Source organism: Ciconia boyciana, chromosome 12 (genome assembly GCF_034638445.1).
Source record: "Ciconia boyciana chromosome 12, ASM3463844v1, whole genome shotgun sequence".
Taxonomy (NCBI): Eukaryota; Metazoa; Chordata; class Aves; order Ciconiiformes; family Ciconiidae; genus Ciconia; species Ciconia boyciana.
This window is the reverse complement of record NC_132945.1, coordinates 24,880,483-24,899,582: the sequence shown is the minus strand read 5'-3', so window position 1 is coordinate 24,899,582 and position 19,100 is coordinate 24,880,483. Positions and strand designations below refer to the sequence as shown.

Below are 19,100 nucleotides of genomic sequence, written 5' to 3'. Positions count from 1 at the left end.
AATTGTGATTTTGGAGGGGAAAGAGTGGGGAAAGGGAAGAGAGAGGGAGAGATTTTAGTGGAAGGAACAAATCGCGGAGGCAACATGCGCAGTTTACATTAATTCAGCTTATTTCATCCACTCAAGCTGTGCCCAAAAACTGCATTTTGCACCTGTTGGCTACACGAGGCCAGGTCCGAATGACGCTGTATGCAAGGGCAGACCTCCCAAACTGAACCCCAGTTACCCCCAGTGTGGCACAGGCCAGGCTCCTCCAGCCACCATCTCAGACCCAGCATGAGCACCGGGCCCCGTGCACTGGGCTCTCTCCTGGCAACAAGGAGGGGTGTTCAAAGGTAACAAGGAGAGAAGTGCAAGGGCAGCAGTGGAGATAGAGGATTCCTGCTTTTTAATGCCAGCCTTCGACCCATAAAGCATAATACACATTCGCTGGTGAGCTCTTCAGCACTGTCGTGTTTGAGCAGAAAAATATGAAGCTCATTAGTACAACTTGCAACTGCTTTACAAGTAAATGAGATTTCACAGTCAGTATAGTAATGGTCACCTCCGTGGTAACAGTACATGAGCCCACAAGGAGAAACTTTAGCGGAAAGCAATCCTGCAAGAGACACAGAAGTAGTTTTTTTCCAGCAAAGATGACTAAAATAGTAAGAGAGAAAACCACTTTGAAAAGAGAGGGAGACCATATTTTTCAACGTTCCCTTCTCTTTGGGTTGGTGGTTTGGTTTTTTGGGGTTTTTTTTGCAAGTATTGACTCCTCCCCAAGTTTCCACTTCAAATGCTTCCACAAGCTGCAGTGGTGGGACACTCCTTTGGTATTTTCACAAGTGACGAATAATTGTCCCTCATTTTTTGACAAAAGTTTTGGGGTTTCTTTTTGTCTAAAAGGTGCCATCCCCAGCACACCCACAGACATGCCACGGCAGGACTGAACACTCATAACCTTTCCAAAACAAAGTGCATTAGGCACATCAAATTTTAGGCTTAATGTGCTATACCTGATCTCCCCAATCTCAAAAAGGACAACAGCTAGAGCTGATACAGCTCCAGGCACAGAGCTGGGAGGCTCTCCCTGGCATACAATGGCTTTTGTTGTTCTGAAATGCTGTTGCATAAAGCCTGTCCTGTGCTTTCCCCACTGGGCAAGCAGCTGGTTATGCAGCATGGCAGAGCAAAGTCAACCTTAGCTTTTGCTGGGTATCAGAGCCCTGCTGTACCATGCAGGCAGCCAGTCCTTTTCCCAAGCCCCTACTTGAATCCAAACGACATCATTCATTGCCAGATGCCTGAGGCAGGTTTGGGAACACAGCATTCACTTTTAAAGAGAAGCGCTGAAGGGCTGATCAGCAGAGATGGGAACCAGAGGTGCCATTGAGAAGCCAGGGTCAGTTCATCAGGGTTAACAGCCTTTGCTCTTCTCCGGAGGAGCCAAGCAGCCTGTAACTCAAGATCTTAGGGTCAGGATTGAGACTTACACCTGTTGGTATCAAGGATTTCAAGTCTGTGTGAAAACAGTACTGCGCCACAGAGCGCCCTCCTGACGCTGCCCAGCAGTCACCGCTGAGCCCAAGAGCACACACTCGTGGAAGGGTTGCAGGAGGACAAACCCGCTTCCTTGTGAACAGCAAGACGCACGTGCACTCACCTCCTCCCAGGATGAGAGTTGCTAGCTGCCACTGCAGGACATACTTCAGGCACTTGCCCACTCCCTCGGGCGTCATGTTGAAAGAGCACATGGGATCTCCGGCAATGGTGTCTGCCCCCAGCTGCAGCACAACTGCATCTGGGTTGAACGCGGCATACACCTCCTTCAGCACGCTGTGGAGAGGAGAAGCGGTGGGGGTTACCACAAACGCAGCTCAGAAGGATGCTGATGGCATGCCCCGGGTCCTTCAGATCCACCAGTGCCTCTCAAGGCTTCTGCATTCTCTGCTCCCACCCGCCTCATACCAGTTACGCTCCCTCTGCTCCCAGTTAGCCTTCTGCCTCCGCTACTGTGCTGCAGTAAGTTTAGCTCTCAAAGCACTCATCACAAAGCTGATGAAGGCAAAAGCATCACTTGAGAGCACAGCAGAGGGGGATCTAGTCCTGATCAGCTTAGTGGTAGCATCAAACCACATGTTTACATTGGCCGCCCTGAGCAGAAGGGCTGCAAGTCAAATCTAGGGGCTTTCCTCCCCTGTAAAAGTCATGGTGAAGAGCAGGGTCTGGTGAAACAACAATCCTAAACTCCCAGACACCTCTCACCAGGCCAGGACAGGACAGAGGAAGGCTCTGTCTAGGTTCTCACTCTCCTCTCTCCCATATGGCTCTTGAGGCAGAAATACATTTCCCCTGGCTCTAGTGGATGCTGGGGTGCAGCAGGGCCAGTGTCCTGGAGATAGCTTATTAGAAGTATTCCCTCTTGCAGAAGGCAACTGGGCATGTCAGACGTTTGGCTTTGCTCCAGGAGATTTTTAGTATTACGAACACCACAAATGGAATAATCCTGTTCCCAACACTGTGCTCCAAAGCCCAAAATACAAGGCAAATAATGGAGAAAAACATGTTCCTTTCACAACAGTGTTTTTATTTTGCTAAAGTAGAAACAGATGCGATCCCTGGAATAAATGCTGTTGCCTTGGTTAAGAGAACCTAAGCACCACCAGTTCTTATTTGATATGCAATTAGAAACCACTGCGGTGCCAAACGAGAGCACTGCTTCCCTGTGACAAAGAGCTTGCATTTACCAGCACTCACCCCAAGAAATTTAGCCAGTCACTGCATCCGGACAAGGAACCCCACTGAGATCGGTGCAGTCTGCCAAGGCAGACGCATGCAGGGCTGAGGCCATCAGCTCTACAAGCACCACAGATTCACTACTGAAATACAGGCGCTGGGAGAAAACTTGACTGGTGATGAGAAAAACTCTGGGAAAAAACTCAACCCACCGGAGACCAAATATGTGAGCCTGGGGGAAAACAGGATTTCTATTCAGTATGCATATTCATCCCGGGTATGGCAGCACAGCCTGAACATGCTGAGAGCCTGGCCCCAGCACCCCAAGTACCCAGCAGGGCCAGGTAGCGAACAACTACTCACACGACTCATGTTTTGACAGCTACCAGGCCACGTTGTCCACACAGTCCCACCAAGATAAGCAAACTGAGGCAGATGGTGAAAAATCACAGTGCCAAGCAAATAGCGGTCAAATTGGCATAAGCTTTCTCCTTGAAGTGGACCCAAAGTCAGCCTCTCTTCTGCACGTCAAGGATGGGATAGATGAGAGGGGCTTCAACTCTGCCCAAGGCCCATGGTGTACTACCCTTCCCCGAAGTAAGGAGAACTGAACCGGCTTTCTTCAAACACTGTAGGGCCTCTTGACACTGCTGCTGGTGAGGGCTTTCGTTGCCTGCACTCAGAGCTCTGCAAGCACATCTAGCTCCTGTGAGCTGTCTCTGGGTCCCTCTTCCCCCATCTCCCTTGGACACACTTCTCCACTTTTGCTAGACAGGCAGCTGACACTGGCCAGTTCAAACAGCTCACTTTTTCCCTAGGAAGCTTTACATTCCTCATGGATCCACCAGAAACAGACAGATGCATGTGAAATAACATGGACAGAGGAAGGTTTACCTCTCACTAGCAAAGACTGGGGGTTCCCTGCCCTCCCACCGATCTCACTGTGCAAGGACAGCCACTTCCACCAAAATGCAATCACTATCACGAGTCCTTCTATTATTTTCCCAGTGAAACTCACTTCAGGCCAAGGCTTCCTACTATTTCTCAGCAAGGTCTCCCAGCAAGGACGGAGAAATCTTTTAGCCCATCCCTGCAGATTTTTGCTGTCTGCATGAGGAGTTTTAAACAAAGTTCACTCTCTCCCAGGGCTTTTCATTTTCAAAGCACACTGCAGACATTACCTAAATGATAAACATCTCCCTGACACGACAGCATTTGTCTGTAGCTGCTGGGATCTCTGTTAATGCATAAGGGTAGCTTATGCCCCACACTTGCCCCTTCTTGCCCCACACTGTGCTCAGGAACAGAGTAATGCTTTCTGGTGTTTTAGGAAATCAGCAGAAGGACTGCTCCAGATGTTGACGGACACTCACACGCATACAGGCTACAAGCTTGAGCTGATGATAAAGCCAAACTGACCATGCAGCAGCAAGTAGTCCCTTCCACCCATCCTTCCCAGCCCCTTCCTTTGGCTTATGATGGAGCTGCTCTGATCCCACAGTGTGCAGTTTCAGAGAGCTGAACTAGTAGAGAGTTGCTTAGCAGGGTTAGTTTTCTGCTAGGTTAACTCCCTGAACTGGTTCATGGCAAGGAAAAGAGGGGAAAGGAGTGGGCAGCCAAGGATAAGGCAGTGGGAACAGGACCCTTCTCCCCTTCTGGCAGCATCCCTCAGGGAGACCATTTCAGTCACACCATCAGAGCTCCAAGCATGTCTGGGAACTCCTGATACACCCCCCCCTGCTACAGCAGACCAATCCCAGCTAGAAAACTGACTTTGCATCGAGATGCATCACGAGCATGGCAAAGGTCTCTCACCGCCTCACAGCTGCGGGCACAGGAACCTCTGACCTGTGGCAGCTGGCTCCAGTGCGATGGTATCCCCCATCACTGCGGCCAGGGCACGGCACGGCCAGCAAGGACCTTGTGGTCTGGGCTGTGCACTCATTTGGCACGTGCAAAGGGGATGTTCTGTCCCCTTTCTGTTCCTGAACTAACAAAGTTCAGGGAAGTCTTCTGAGCCATGTAGGGCCATGAAGACAAGGTGACCTCAGCAGTTCCTTTCTGGCCCTGGCAGAGCGGTGTGCCGAGGCAGGGCTGCACTGCCTGCCCTTGCAGCAGAGATGAACATCGGTGCCAGTTTTCAGACTTCTCCAAGCCCTTTCTTTCAGCAGTATCCAATTCACTGCCCCCCCTGCCAGCCCCCGAAGGAAGTGGCTGATAGAGAAGTTGCCTTTTGTTACCCCCAGAGAGGTCAGAAGAACAGCTAAAACAGTCAGCGGCTGACAGGGAGGATGGAAGAGAACAGGCTTCTGCAACTGCTCAAGCAAACCCAGAACAGCAGGCAAAATTTCACGGCCCCAGTGAGACTGCCACCGGAAGAGGACCAGTGCTGCCACACGACATTTCCTCCCGTTGGTGTCAGGAAATGGCTAGCAGCATGATAAGGAGCTTCCCAAATTGGTGGGCTTTCCTTTACCTGGTTATACAGGCAAGATGGCGACTTACACCTCCGACCTCCAAAAAGATGCATCCAAAACCCACCAATAATCAAGTTACTTCCGCTGTCACCTTAGCAGCAACACATGGGCCTGCCTGCTTCTCCGTCTGCTCACGCTGCAGGCAGACAAGACCCAGAGCTGCCCAGGGCCCTGCCGCTCTCAGAGCCAGCAAACGCTTCCCACACCAGCTTTCCTCCTGGCTCCCGTGGGTCTGCCACCCTGCTGCTGACTGCCTCACTCTACACATCCTGGCGAGACCCATGATATGCCAAGGTGACAGCTGCACCAGCAAACACCATGAGCCCTGTCTGTAAGCTAAAGAAAGCAGCCAGACTAATTTTGTCAACTGGAAAGTAGGTTTGAGCTGGGGGTTGTGCCCAAACGCAGGGCACACATAACGCCTGCCAGCACAGGCATTCAGAAAGCCCCACGATCCACCAGGTCAAATTGGGTCTTTTCCCCAGGTTAAAACTTGGGACCTTTCAAGAGAAAGCAGAGGTCTGGAATTTCAGCCCAAGTTTCAAAATTTCATCCCAAACCATGAAGAACTCAGAACATGAAATTCCTGCAAAGTTTGTGGGACTATGGGCATATTTTAAACTTTTAGAGTCTGGAAGAACATTTAGGATTTGTGCTCTGCTGCACAATGAAAAGCAACCAATGAAGTCCAGATGGTGAGCTAGGTCTCCCACGTTCACCACCTGCCCCGTGTTGTAGTCAAACCTTACAGCAATAGGAAGTGGAAGACCAATCCCTTCCCAGCAGATCCCAAATCCAGCTGTCAATCACATCCCTAATCTCCAGAGCCTCCCAACAACATGGTCACTCTGGGGTCTGTACTGTTCAGTGCCTATGCCCAAGGACCAGATGCAGAACCGGCCTCATATTATTGCAGGATTTCCAGGCCACGTGGTGCTTTTCACGCCACGCACACCCAACATCTAGAGGGAGCAGGCACCCCCTCCATAGGACTCTCCATTAATACCCGCACAACATCAAAAAGCCCCACTAGACGCTGACAGTCATGCAGGAATTGCTTTTTATCACGCACTCCATTTTTTGACCTCATTTCCCCCCCCACTGCTGTCTGCTTTAGACTGGCATCCCATTGGGAAGAGGCAGCTCACCTCTCGGCTGGCCTCCTCCCCAACACTGAAACAGGGGGAAGGATGCATCAGTAGATACAAGTAGTAGCTAGGAACAGGCACAGCTGGATGCACTGTGAAAGCACTACTGCAGCCTCCCAAGAAACAGTAATCTCTGCTTTTAGTCTTACTCTTGCAAGTGAGAAACTTTTGCTTCAAATAAACAAAGAGTTTAGTCTGGGTTTTCCCATCTGGGGCTTGTCTAAGGGCTTCACAAGAGGCACCGAAAGAAAGAGCCAACCATCAGGAGGCTGAAACTGGATCTACAGAGAGCCATGCTGCCACCTGGGACACTGTAGGTCCCCACATACTGACAGAGGTTGAAAGGCCTCGCTTAGAAGGATTACAAAAAAAGTATTATTTTTCATCTCGCCAAAAGCCTGCAGAATCGGAAAGAGCAGATCAGATCACAGAAGGGGGAACTGGCCTTACCGCTCCTATATCGTGCCCCGAGAACAATCAGCCTCACTCTGTCTTTGCCACTGCAGGCAGCACGACGAGACCCCAGCCCATGGTTCCACCACCAGGCTGCGAACAGGCAGAGCCACACAAGGTACCTCTCCCACGGTGGCCAAGTCCAAAAGAACCGAGACAGCTGGCTGCTGGGATGCAACACATCCACCACAGTCATCCGGTTTTCCTTTACTAAGACACTGTAAAAAGAGAAATAGTACCTTCTTTCTAGATAGCAGGCAAGCCTTTGGTGCCACAAAGGCACCACATGCTTTTCTTGTAAGTGACCCATGTTACTAGCTGGTTTCTTCACGAACATAATGGACACGTCCCAGCTTCCACCCGAGCAGATCTTTGTCACGCAGTCCAGCCTGCACTGGCTAAAGCAGAATTTCACTAGATCCATGCCTACACACTGCTAACACAGTTCCCCTGCACCACGTATAACAACAGGCCAAACAGCATTCAGATTTTGGGGTGGGTTGGTTTGGTTTTTTTAATTTTTTTATTTTTTTATTTTTTTTTTACATTCTGGACAATACTACAGGACAAATAGCTGATTAGTTATCTCTTTCAGCTATAATTAATTGCAAGTTTATCAAGCAAACTACTACAGCCATTTAAAATAACACAGATTTCTCTGTCTTTGGAGCAAAGAATTGAACGTCTCTGGATTATTTCTAAGTTTACTTTTCTGCACTTGCAATGTTTCTCACATACTGCGTTTTCTTTAGTCTTCAAAGGTTAATATTTAAACTCCAGGTAAAGTTACTGACATCTTTTCAGAACCAATTTCATTCATTAATTTGGGCAGTTTTGATACAGATACAGTTTTGATACAGAATATCAGCTATTCTGGATGCTTACAATTAGCCAGACCCATCATAACTTTCTCTTTTGATGGAGAGACTACGTGAGCAGGTAGTGTCCCAGAGGGCTCCTAGTGGCAACATGCCTTGGACACATCTCTGCACGAGCAGAGCATACCACAGAAACTCAGCATCCAGCTCTGGTACTGTCACTCTCATGGCGGCTCTGAAACTTTTCATCCCTGGCTGCCTTTGTCTTCAAAACTTTAAAGACATCAGACTTCCGAGAAAACAAATAAATAATGACACACTTTGGCCCCCTTTCCATGCCGCAGCTATTAGTAAAATGTACTTTAATTGGAGCCCGTGTCATTCAACTTCCAGAAACAATAGGCAATTACCCCTGTGCCACACCACCTCAAAAGCAGGATAGGAGTTTATCTACTAGAACAAAAGCGATCAAACACAAGAACTGTAATTTGTAGAGAGGCAAGTTCAAAGTGCACATGCTCCGTGACGCCAAGAGCAGACTTCCTCCCCGTTTATTTATATCGCTGTGCTGCAGCAGATCAGCCTCCACCAAGACTGGGGAGGAAGCTGTCGTCCGCACCGAGGGAGGTGAGACAGTTTTGCACAGCATCTCCCTGGCTTTTTGCTCCAGGAATGCCTGATCTGGCAGCACCCTGGCAAGGAGCAGAGGGCTGCTAAGGAGCAGGTCTCCTCTCACCAGCAGGGGACACAGGAGAAGAATATGAGGAAATGCTCTACGCAGGGTGTAGTCAGCCTGCAAAAACCCATGTCGGAGGGAGTCACGCACTCCAATCCCACCACAAATTTGGGAGGCTCAGGCAATCATCCTCAGACATCAGCTGGATGAGACACCCACAGTCATGCATATGACTATCTCCCAGCCAGGACAGAACTCTTTCTCTTTGCCCAGGAGATCTCAAAATTTCTTTGTAGATGCTTTGGTTATATGCAGCTTGGACCCTATGGTAGGTTTTGGTGTCCTTCAACTGGGAATACATGCAATGGGCTACTCCTGACTGGGCTCCTAACCCCTACTCGGCCCCTAACGCTGCCCTGTCTTTTGGAAACACGTCCCCCAGCAGGAAGAGGGCTGCTCTACCACCAGCACTGACAAGCACCAACAAGCTAGCAGGAGGCACAGCCACAGCATGACTGCCCTAATGGGCTACAAGTCCAGAGAGGCTTCAGCCCTCAGCTGTTAGAGCTGAGAGGTGGATGCGCTACCGTGTCCTAGAGCCCTGCGCTGAGACTCCTCTCCCCTTGAAAAGAACAAGCCCCACAGCCCATCTTTGACATGGGCAACGGCTTGCGAGGTCCATCACCAAATGAGTGACAGAGGGGCCTGCCGGGAGGCAGCTGCATCACTGCCAGACACTCAGCCTTCAGCCTTTCATTCTTCCAGCACAGACAAAAGGTGCTTGGAAAACACTTTTAGCTCAGCCCCAAGCATACCTCCCACAGATATTCAGGGTTCAGAGCATTTATTTGAAGAAAAAGCATCTAGTCCTAAGTCCACAGCTAAAAAGTACTTGTCCCGTCTCAGTCTCTCCTTAAACACACAAGGCTGCCCCATGGCAAAGAGACCCTCCAGCCACCCACAAATGCCTCTGTATATTCAGTTTGGAAAGGAATTGGACAAGACCTCTGAGATCTCTTAAGATCCATGTTCGTTGTAATCAAAAACTGTAACGGGGAAAGGGGCAAGCCTTAAGGAAGGACTGTAATTAAAAATAGTAAATAAACAAAATCTGTGCAGTCTCTGTTCTCTAAAATCCCATCCAAGTAAACTGTATCAGAGCAAGAGGGCTTACGTTTCGCAGATCTGGTAATACTTCTCATCCTGAATGCCATCTTGAATAGGTACATTCACGCTGTAATAGCGACCCTTCCCCAGGCCAACATCTGTCACATCACCGGTGCCTGAAAAACAGAAACACCCTATGGTTAATTATGAGGGAAAGGGAATCAGCAGCAAGAGGAATGTGTGGGGTGTCTCAGAGGAGAGCAGAGAGCCAGGAACTTTGGCATGCTTATGGAGAAGTCCACTTGCCATCACCAATAAAGGAGGGGTTGGATGGACCTGGTTCTCGCTCTCTGCCCAATTCTGTCATGCAGCTTTCAAGGGCTGCAGGTGGCTGCCCAGCAGTGGCTCTGCCCAAAGCTTAGCCACAACCAGAAAGGGGGAAATGCCAAACATGTAGTTCCCCCCCCTTTCCTTCTCCTGGGTCAAGAGGAGAGGCAGCGAGACACCTCTGCTGGACAGAAGGGATGGGACTTGCCTTTGCTGGGGCCTCGTCAGTGATGTGTGAACCAAATTAGCACAAACCTCACAAGTTCAACTTGCCTGGGAAAAATCCTGGCGAAAACTTGTGCAGGGAAACAGTCATGACTTTTGAGGTGAAACTAAAGGCATCTTCAACTCCTATCAGAAAAGGGAAGAGAAAAAAATCTCTCATGCATCATTCACATAAGTGACAGTCTAAACACACAAATGAGCCACTCAAACACGGGGCAGCAAGCAGAGCAGGAACAGAATGAACAAAGCAGAAAACCATGTGGCTCAATAAATCCATCCTTAATCAACAGAGACCTGAATTCAACTGCAGCAAAGGTCACAACTGAAATTAATTTGGCGGGTCTCATGCTACTCAGTACTGAATGGATCTCAATACCTCAGGTCAGTGCCCACTTTAGCAGCACTCGCCTGCACTGCTTGGCCTGCAAGGCTGGGGGAAGGAGCTGAGCAGGGATGCCTTGGCCAGAGCTTGGGTCTGATGAGAACCAGAGCTACTGGGCTCTCTCGCTTTTTCTCAGCGCTGCTGTGGTTCAAAATGCCTTTTCTTTTTCTTAAAGATGGTGGCGGTGGGGAGGGAAAAAGAAGTAACAGGAAACTTAACAGAAACCAAATGTGGGGGGAAAATGGAGCAAAATGAAACACACCATAAAATTTAGGAGAGCAGGAAATGTTAAATGGTGTTGAAATAATGTCCCTGAAGGAGAGAGCAGTTTCAGCAAGGCCAGCTCTGGCTTTAGTTTTATAGCATCAAGCCTTCTTTGAAAAGCACTGTTGACTACTGACTGCTTCCCTCTTGCACTGGTGGCATTAAACAATTAAACACTGTCAGCAGCTGTTCTGCCAGGATGGGAGACAAGGGACAGGGGGAAGTCCTTACTGGAGAGCCACTGGCAGAGGGGATTACTGGAATGGGAACACACTGTTTGTTGATTTAGGTACAAGACTGCTGCCCAGACCCTCAAGAGAGGTCCAAGAGCAGCACAGGGCAAATCCATAAAGCAGGACAAGCAGAAATGGATGGAGGGAACTTGACTACACTGAAAGGAGGCAAAGCCACGGCTGTTGCAGCAGGTAAAGCCCTACTGCCCCGACAGGCCTTCACTTCTCCCATTGCTCCCGCTGAGTTTGTGTGGCTGTGCTGTTTGCAGCCTGCGCTGGGCCTTACCATCCCCATGATGCAAATCCAAATCGATATAAAGGACACGGTCAAATTTCTGGCGCAGCCGCAGTATCCCCAAAACAGCGTCATTCAGGTAACAGAAGCCAGAAGCTTCATCTCTGTGAAAACAATGTCTGTGAGGTTGAACATCGCCAGCGCAATTGCCACTGATCTCGGCGTTATCACTTTTGCTTTGCAAGTCTCCACCTCACAGGGGCACAGAGGAGGATGAAGAGCCTGGCCAAGGCCCAGCAGCGACCAAGAGATGGGTCAGGAGCAGCTCAAAGCATGGATAAGAAGCACAGAGAATACGACTGCTTGGGCCAATCGCTTATCAACCCTGGGCTTGCTGGCAGCTGGTAAAGCATCAGCTGGCTCTGCTGCAGAGAAGCCCTGACCCATGGGGGGGCTTGGTGGGGTACCTCTGACCATTTCGCTGTTGCACAAATAAAATGTTAGCTTTCTGCACCTGAGATATTTTAAAGAAGTTCAGAGACACTTGACTCAAACCCACTCTCCGCTGTACTTCGTCTCCCTCTGCAGCAAGAGGATGGGCCCCTGGACAGTCTTGCTTGGCCATTTTCCTGCGAGTGCTAGACAGGCACAGGCAGGCAGCCACTCCATCCCTGCTGTCTGGGTCACAGCTCCTGGGAAGGTCCCGGCAGTGAAAGGCAGGTCCAAGGCAGTCGCAACACTATGCTCTCTGTCCCAAAGTCTCAGGGTATGAAGGTTAAGCCTCTCCTCAAAGCAACACACTCCCTCCCCAGGAAAATGCCAACAGGATGCCACACATGCAGTCCCTCACAATACAGCTCCTGGGCTCAGCCAGAAGAGAGCCCCAGCAGCTAAACAGAGGACAGACGTTGCATGGAAAGATTTATGCCTGACATACATCAGGGGGCGGCTTCCATATTGCTGGCATCAAAGGAACAAGAAAGTTTCTTAATCCCTACTACAGACTCGCTTCCAAGTCAAGTCCCCGTCACCACTTGGCACTAGCCCATATGCACTCTTAGGTCAGCCCTGGATAGCCAATTTAAACCAAATCTTTATATTTTGCAACAGGAGTGTCCAAACCCCTCTTCCCCAACTCTTGAGCTCTTCAGGCTCAAACAACTCCAGGATCTAAGATGTGCCTCTTGGAAATGCTTCTTGACTTTCAACGACAGCACTTGGCTCATTTCCCCTGACACTCAGCTGCTCAGCAAACAGCTGGAAATAGTGAGGAGCAAGCACGGGGTGGCAGAACTGCACTTCCTCTCACTCCCTGCAAATGTCACGGAGCACAGATGCTTCCCAGTGATTCTGTTCATTTACAGTGATGCTGAGAACTGGGATGTTAGCAGGTATCCTGGGAATCCGCCTTAACTGTGATTACACACCGTACTCTTTCCCTCCTTCCTAGCCCACAAGGAAGCAAAGTGAACTATGTCATCTCTCAGGCACTCTCTCCATGCTGTAACACACTCGCTCTTTCAAGCTCGAGGCCAAGCAGAGCAGGACACCAGCTCGGACAGAGGCTGACCAGCGTCAGAGCTGCATCTCAGGGCCAGCACTTGGGATTTCCCCCCCCACAGATCCACACAGCGGAGCTCAGACTGTCACCGCCAGAAGGGAGGGCAGGGCTGGGTCAAGAAAAGGCACCAACTCAGCATCTCGCCCTCTGCTCCAAAGGCATACCAGTGAAATGGGAGCTTCAAAAGCCCCAGGTGACAGTGGTTACCATTCCTACCTTTATGACCTTGGAACGTAACTAAGCCACCAAACAGCAGGTCTTTTTTGACAAAAGGACATGTATTTTGCTAGGACACAGGTCCTAGCACCAGACACCTGCAGTTGGGTGTCAGTCTGGCTGGACCTTCACCCTGGACTGGCACCTAACACAGCTGCTGCCTATCCTGCAGCATCCCATGCCACCTCACTGGGGTGACTGGGAAGGATCCTTTGGGATCAGTAAGTATTAAATGTCTTTTGTAAATAGACTGTTTGCTTCCCAGAACCTTGCTAATAGCACAGCTCAGTGGCAGCAACACTGCTAAGATTTCTTCTGTTACAGGCATTTTATAAACCATGCAATCAAGATAAAAGATAACAAAATTTTTAAAAAGCCATCCCTCCTGCAAAGAGCAAGAGGGCTCAACTCAGCCAAGCTAAACCCTCCTCTTTCTCAGCAAGCCGCAGCTGAACCCATATTCCACTAAGTGCTGACCAGGAAAAGGGTCCTGATGAGACGTTGCCATCGCTGGAGTTTGCACACCACTGTTACATCTCCAGAGTTTCTCTGCCAGGTCAGAAAAGTCACTGGAGCACGAAGAGAAACCTGTGCGCTGATGTACAAGTTGTTAGCGTTAGACACGTGGTTCATGCTAATTGCTGGGGCTCCCCAGAGAAACAGAACGGCACTGCAAAGGCCAGTTAGCTGCATGCCTTGTCTGCATTTGCAGACAGACTTCATGTTTTGGGAGATGGGAGACACAAGTTAAAATAAAACATACAACCATAGAAAATGCAGAAGCCATGGAAACAGATTATTTTACCACTACAGAATCACAGGATTCAGGGACAGAATTTTTACTGCCTCTCCTGTTGTTCTGGAAGATCATTATTGACATTACAGCTCAGAGCAAACAGCCACCCACAGAGCATGGGGAAAACCAGAGGTCAGTCCTGCACTGTTTCAAACCTCTTATTAAGAAACCAAAAAAACCACACAAAACAATTTAAACAACATGTTGCCACGTTCCCATTCTCCTCCAAGTTGGGAGTGACACTAATCGTTTGCCTCTCCACAGCCCTTCTCCACAGACTTTGCAAAACCAATTCTCACTTGAACTCCCAGAGATAACCAAGTATCAATGGATGGCATGACACCTCTGAATATATCTGCCCCAGACCTGCACTGCAGTCCATGGTAGCACCAGGACTGGGCAGTAACCAGCCTACCCTCAGGCCTCTGCCCTACACTCTGCTTCCTTCCTATCTACCTCCTGCCTTCCCTCAGCCCTCTCACACCTTGCTCTCTCTTCCAGCTGGATTGCTGCACTCTGAGGGTTCACAAGGGAAGCTGGGAGCTAGGAGGCACGGTTCAGACACCAGGTGAGAAAACACAAGGGAAGAGATTGTTTTCTTACTTCTTTGCATGATGCCACCCTCCAGGCCAGTTAATTGCTACCTTGCACTTGCCATCCAGCAGGCACTGGGCTGCGGTGATAGTGGCTCCTCCCACGGCTGCCGCATACTCAAAGATCCCTTCAGTAGCCGGACAGTCGTAACCTGCGGGTAAGAGTCCATGTGTCAGACACAACAGGCCTTTTTCTCTGGGGGAAGCACATTCTCTTTGTTTTGAGCTATCTCTCTTTAACTGCTGCTCTAACTTTCTGTTCCACGTGCAATGAAAAAGCCACGGCACAAAGCCCTCACAACAGGTATCAGATCTGAACTCACACAGCAGATTTAGGGGGCGTAAGTAGGAAAAAAATTGTATTGGGTTTGTGTGGCAAGGTCTTTGTGGCAGGGGGGCTTCTGTGAGAAGATATCAGGAGCTGTACCCACGTCAGACAGAGACAGCTCCAAGACGGACCTGCCGCTGGCCAAGGCTGAGCCCATCAGCAATGCTGGTGGTGCCTCTGTGATAAAATATTGAAGAAAGGGTGAAAAACACTGTGCAGCAGCTAGGAGAGAGAAGTGAGAATATGTGAGAAACAGCCCTGCAGACACCAAGGCCAGTGAAGAAGGAGGGGGAGGAGGTGCTCCAGGCACCAGAGCAGAGATTTCCCTGCAGCCCGTGGTGAAGACCATGGTGAGGCAGGCTGTCCCCTGCAGCCCATGGAGGTCCACGGTGGAGCAGATCTCCACTGCAGCCCGTGGAGGACCCCATGCTGGAGCAGGTGGATGTGCGTGAAGGAGGCTGTGACCCCCCAGGGAAGCCCATGCTGGAGCAGGCTTCTGGCAGGACCTGTGGACCCATGGAAAGAGGAGCCCATGCTGGAGCAGGTTTGCTGGCAGGACTTGTGACCCCACGGGGGACACACACCGGAGCAGTCTGTTCCTGAAGGACTGCACCCTGTGGAAGGGGCCCACGCTGGAGCAGTTCGTGAAGAACTGTAGCCTGTGGGAAGGACTCACATTGGAGAAGTTTGTGGAGGACTGTCTCCTATGAAAGGGCCCCACACTGCAGCAGGGGAAGAGTGTGAGGAGGAAGGAGCGGCAGAGACAAAGTGTTATGAACTGACCACAACCCCCATTCCCTCTTCCCTTGCACCACCTAGGGGGGTAGAAGAGCTGGGAGTGAAGCTGAGTCTAGGAAGAAGGGTGGATGAGGGGGAAGGTGATTTTAGTTTTGTTTTCAATTCTCACTATCCTACTCTGTTATTAATTGGCAGTAAATTGAATTCATTTCCCTAAGTCGAGTCTGTTTTGCCCAGGACAGTAACTGGTGAGTGATCTCCCTGTCCTTATCTTGACCCATGATCTTTCCCATCGTATTTTCTCCCCTACCCTATTGAGGAGGGGGAGAGAGAGCATGTCTTGGTGAGCACCTGGTGGACAGCCAAGGTTAACCCACCACAAAAATCAAAAATCAACAATCAAAATGTTTCCTTGCACTCAGATCATTCACAGATGGGTCTTGAACCAAATTCTGACCTGTGTGCCTGGCTACCTCGATCTACTGGTCCCTCATACCAATCTTGCAAAAACACTCTCAGTTCTCTGGCTACTCTACCAGGAAAGCCCTGACACAGTCACTGATGTATCTCCCCCCTAAAAACAGGCATCCACAAAGGAGACAGGCCTAGGCATGCTGCAGGTCTATAGCTAGAATATGATCTTCACCTATTCCTACATCAGCCTCCCTGGAGCCATCCCCCAGCAAGGCGTGACCCCAGGGCTGCTCCTCTGCCTGCAGACAGATCAGCTTCAGAAATGTAAAGGGAAGATCCAGGGGAGACTCATGAGATCAGCGCAGAATCTGCACCGCTGCCTCAGTGCTGGGTCACTCCTCCTGTTCCTGACACTAAAACAGTACCCACAGGCACCTCGCCTGCTTTAACTACTGCATTGCTCAGGCTGTCTTAAGTCCAGGTAGGCCAGAGCCCTCTGCTCAAGATGTAAGCAAAGTCACCAGGCAAAGAGCAGCTGCTCTGGTCCCTGGCTGTAGCTTCAGGCTGTTGTTCACACGTGCCCTCCACCACTGCAGGCTTGCGGCAGCCAGTCTCAGCTCTGTTCCGAGGGCAGTATGTCAGGGCCTTCTGTCCTGCCTGAGAGCCTCAAAGCAGCAGCAAAAGGCACCGGCTCCCGGTATGCAAGGGACAGGCTGAGCTCCACGGAGCAGCAGCACGGGGCTGACAGTATCCCCTGCTGGCAACAGTGAAAACGTCAGCCTGACAGGTGGCGGCTGGCTGACGGGGTTCAGCAACACCCCATCAGAGTGTTTCCCTCCACAAACAGCCCAGCAGCCCACCTGAGCTCATCCCTCTGTCTAACCTCAGCTCCAGCAAAAAGCATCCTGGACCTGAAACTCAGTTAATCTCTCGCTGAAGACACGCGTCCTTACCCAGTCCATACTCCACGGACTCCGGATGGTCATCATCCCCCTCCTCACTGACCTTCTGCAGGTGCTGCAGGTAGGCGTCCGTGTGGAAGCTTGCCATCTCCTCCATGGAGGCCACTTTTGGCTTGATTATCCTAGGCATAGAGGAGGAAGGGAGCACATCAGGACAAGAGGCTCCAGGGTTCGGCTGGAATGCCCAGCTTTAACCTCCTCAGACTAGGAGCCTTCTTTTGACAGTTACTGTTGAAAAAGCAAACAAAACCCCCTCCTCTTCTCACACCAGACTGTCACTTTGAGTGAGAAAGCCGTTCAGGTGAGCTGGAGTAGGCCTTCCCCCCAGCTTAGCACTGTCTCCTGTGCCCACCCCGATGAGGAACATCTGCAGGTGCTGCCTGCATCTGCTTCAAGTTTTTTTTCCCTTTTCTGAATGTTCTCCCACTTTGAGCAATCTCCAGCAGATCCAACATTCTGGTTACACACAGAGGAAACAACAGAGTGAAAACATCCAGGCTCAGCCCAGCGCTGTGGCAGGACACCAGCCCGCTGGGTCAAGAGCTGCACGGCACCTCTTACATGCTCCTAACTCCATCTGCGTTCAAAGCAGAGACCGTCTCTGTCCTCAGCAACTCACATATCGCCTTTCCTGGGTTTGGGCATTTTGCGATCTGCCTAAATAAATCTTGTGACACGTTGAAGTCCTCTCCAAACCTCAGACTCTGGGGGCACACACCGGCAACACAGTACAGCTCCATTGCTACTGGAAGAATGCAAGAAGCTCCCGGCTCCAGGCTAGTCCAGGTGCCGGGCACTTCTCACCCCACACCAGGGCAAACAGCCCCTTGGGTCTGCCTCTGTAATGGTACCTGCAGCCGTTTCCCAAGCATACTCTACCAAAATGTCCAGAAAGAAAAAAAATCCTTTAAAAAAAAGTCCCAATATGACTTTCTGTCCCTGCTGAACTGGAGTGTGGGATTTTTTTTAAGATTTTACGAGATGCTACATAAGAGAGGCTGAGCTAAGCCTTTTCTTTCCCTTCATATCCCCTGGTGTCAAGAGCCTGATGGGGCAGGAGGGTTCTCACTCTTCAGCCTCAGACCTCATCTTACCTTCTCTCCTGAACAGCACCAAGACCTCACAAAAAGTCTCCCAAGTCAACCACAACACAGCAAAACAACATGGTCCCTCTCAGCATCAGCACTGGCCAGTGGATTCGGAGCAGTGCCAGCAAGGATGGTTTCTACGCCATCACTTCTGCTCAGAGTCACGAGAGCAGCAGGTGACAGCGTGCTCTACAGAGAAAGCACAAGGCAATTTGTACTCCATCAGACCAGGAAGGGTAACCATAAATTACACCTGCCACAATTACCATAATCTTGTCCATTTAGCAAAAGAAGCAGACTTTCCTTAGATCCCAGAAATATACACTGAGTGGGCTCCTATAAGCATGCTGCCAGCAGGAACAGTATAAGACCCGCAGTTACTCAGTATCTTCCCAACCTTAGCAGAGAAGAAAATATTTTCTTCACAGAAAATGGGAGCACTTACTTCATCTGGTCAAGTAAGGAATATGCTTCAATCAGCGAATGTACCATACTGGCCTAAAAACAGAAGAATAAGACCATGAGAGCAGCTCTAGCGTAGGTGACAGAAGCACAGCAACCGGGGGCTAAATGACCTGCAGCAAAGGTGTAACTGTGGTTTCTCTCAGCAGCACAGCTAAACGGGCACCGGCCTTAGCAGGGTCCCTGGACAGGGTCTCCCCCACGGAGGGCGTGCACACAGCCCCCCATGGGGTGGTGAGGACTTCCCGGTGTGTCAGGAAAAGGCACACGGGCGCACAGCTCCTCGGGGCGGGGGGGCTGGTAAGTGCCACTTCTGTGCCCCAGCCACCGCTCCGCGCTGCCAGAGGCGCTGCGCGGGGAGAGACAGGGAGGCTCTGCTCCGGCCCCTCGCTCCTCCCGCCCCGGGCCGGGCTGCCCTCCCACCGCTGCCCCTTCCCCGCGGCTCCCCGCGCCCTCTCGCTGTCCCAGGTGCCGGCAGCCTCCCCAGAGCCCCCGGACTTCCCGGCAGCCTCCCTGGCTCCCCTGCGGCCCCAGGCCTCCCCACTGCCCTCCCCACGCCTCCACGGCGGGGTCCCACAGGACCCGTGACCCCCCCCGCCCCCCGCCGGCCCCCCCCGGCGCGGCGCTGACCCGCTTGGGCACTTTGCAGAGGGAGTCGCAGAGGGCCACGTACTCCGGGCTGTACACGTAGACCGGCGGCGCCGCCGCCATCGGGGCCGGGACGCCCGGCACTGCGGCCCGCCCGGGGCACGCCGGGACGGGCAGTTCCGGCCCCGGGGCACGCCGGGAGGAGACGCTCCGGCCCAAGGCACGCCGGGAGCTGTAGTCCCTCCCCGCGCCCGCGCTGCCTGCGGCCCCGCCCCAGCCCCCCCCCCCCCC

At 51.2% G+C, this 19,100-nt stretch overlaps 1 protein-coding gene across 7 annotated transcripts in view; it reads right to left on the bottom strand.

The window, feature by feature from the left end:
• HDAC8 (histone deacetylase 8) overlaps positions 1–18,992 on the bottom strand; it is a 41,541-nt gene extending 22,549 nt beyond the window's left edge. For 3 of the 7 annotated variants that reach the window (XM_072876745.1, XM_072876747.1, XM_072876743.1), the window contains exons 1-8: positions 18,852–18,992; positions 18,205–18,257; positions 16,663–16,793; positions 14,240–14,381; positions 11,115–11,227; positions 9,998–10,075; positions 9,465–9,573; positions 1,646–1,818 (exon numbers count right to left, since the gene is read on the bottom strand). In XM_072876745.1, coding sequence (XP_072732846.1) covers positions 1,646–1,818; positions 9,465–9,573; positions 9,998–10,075; positions 11,115–11,227; positions 14,240–14,381; positions 16,663–16,793; positions 18,205–18,257; positions 18,852–18,932 — 880 coding nt within the window. In that variant the 5' untranslated portion in view covers positions 18,933–18,992. Of the gene's footprint in view, positions 1–1,645; positions 1,819–9,464; positions 9,574–9,997; positions 10,076–11,114; positions 11,228–14,239; positions 14,382–16,662; positions 16,794–17,765; positions 17,910–18,204; positions 18,258–18,851 lie in introns of those variants that run through there. The other 4 variants (XM_072876744.1, XM_072876748.1, XM_072876746.1 and 1 more) reach the window with 4 other exon arrangements.
• Between the last annotated feature and the right edge of the window lie 108 nt (positions 18,993–19,100).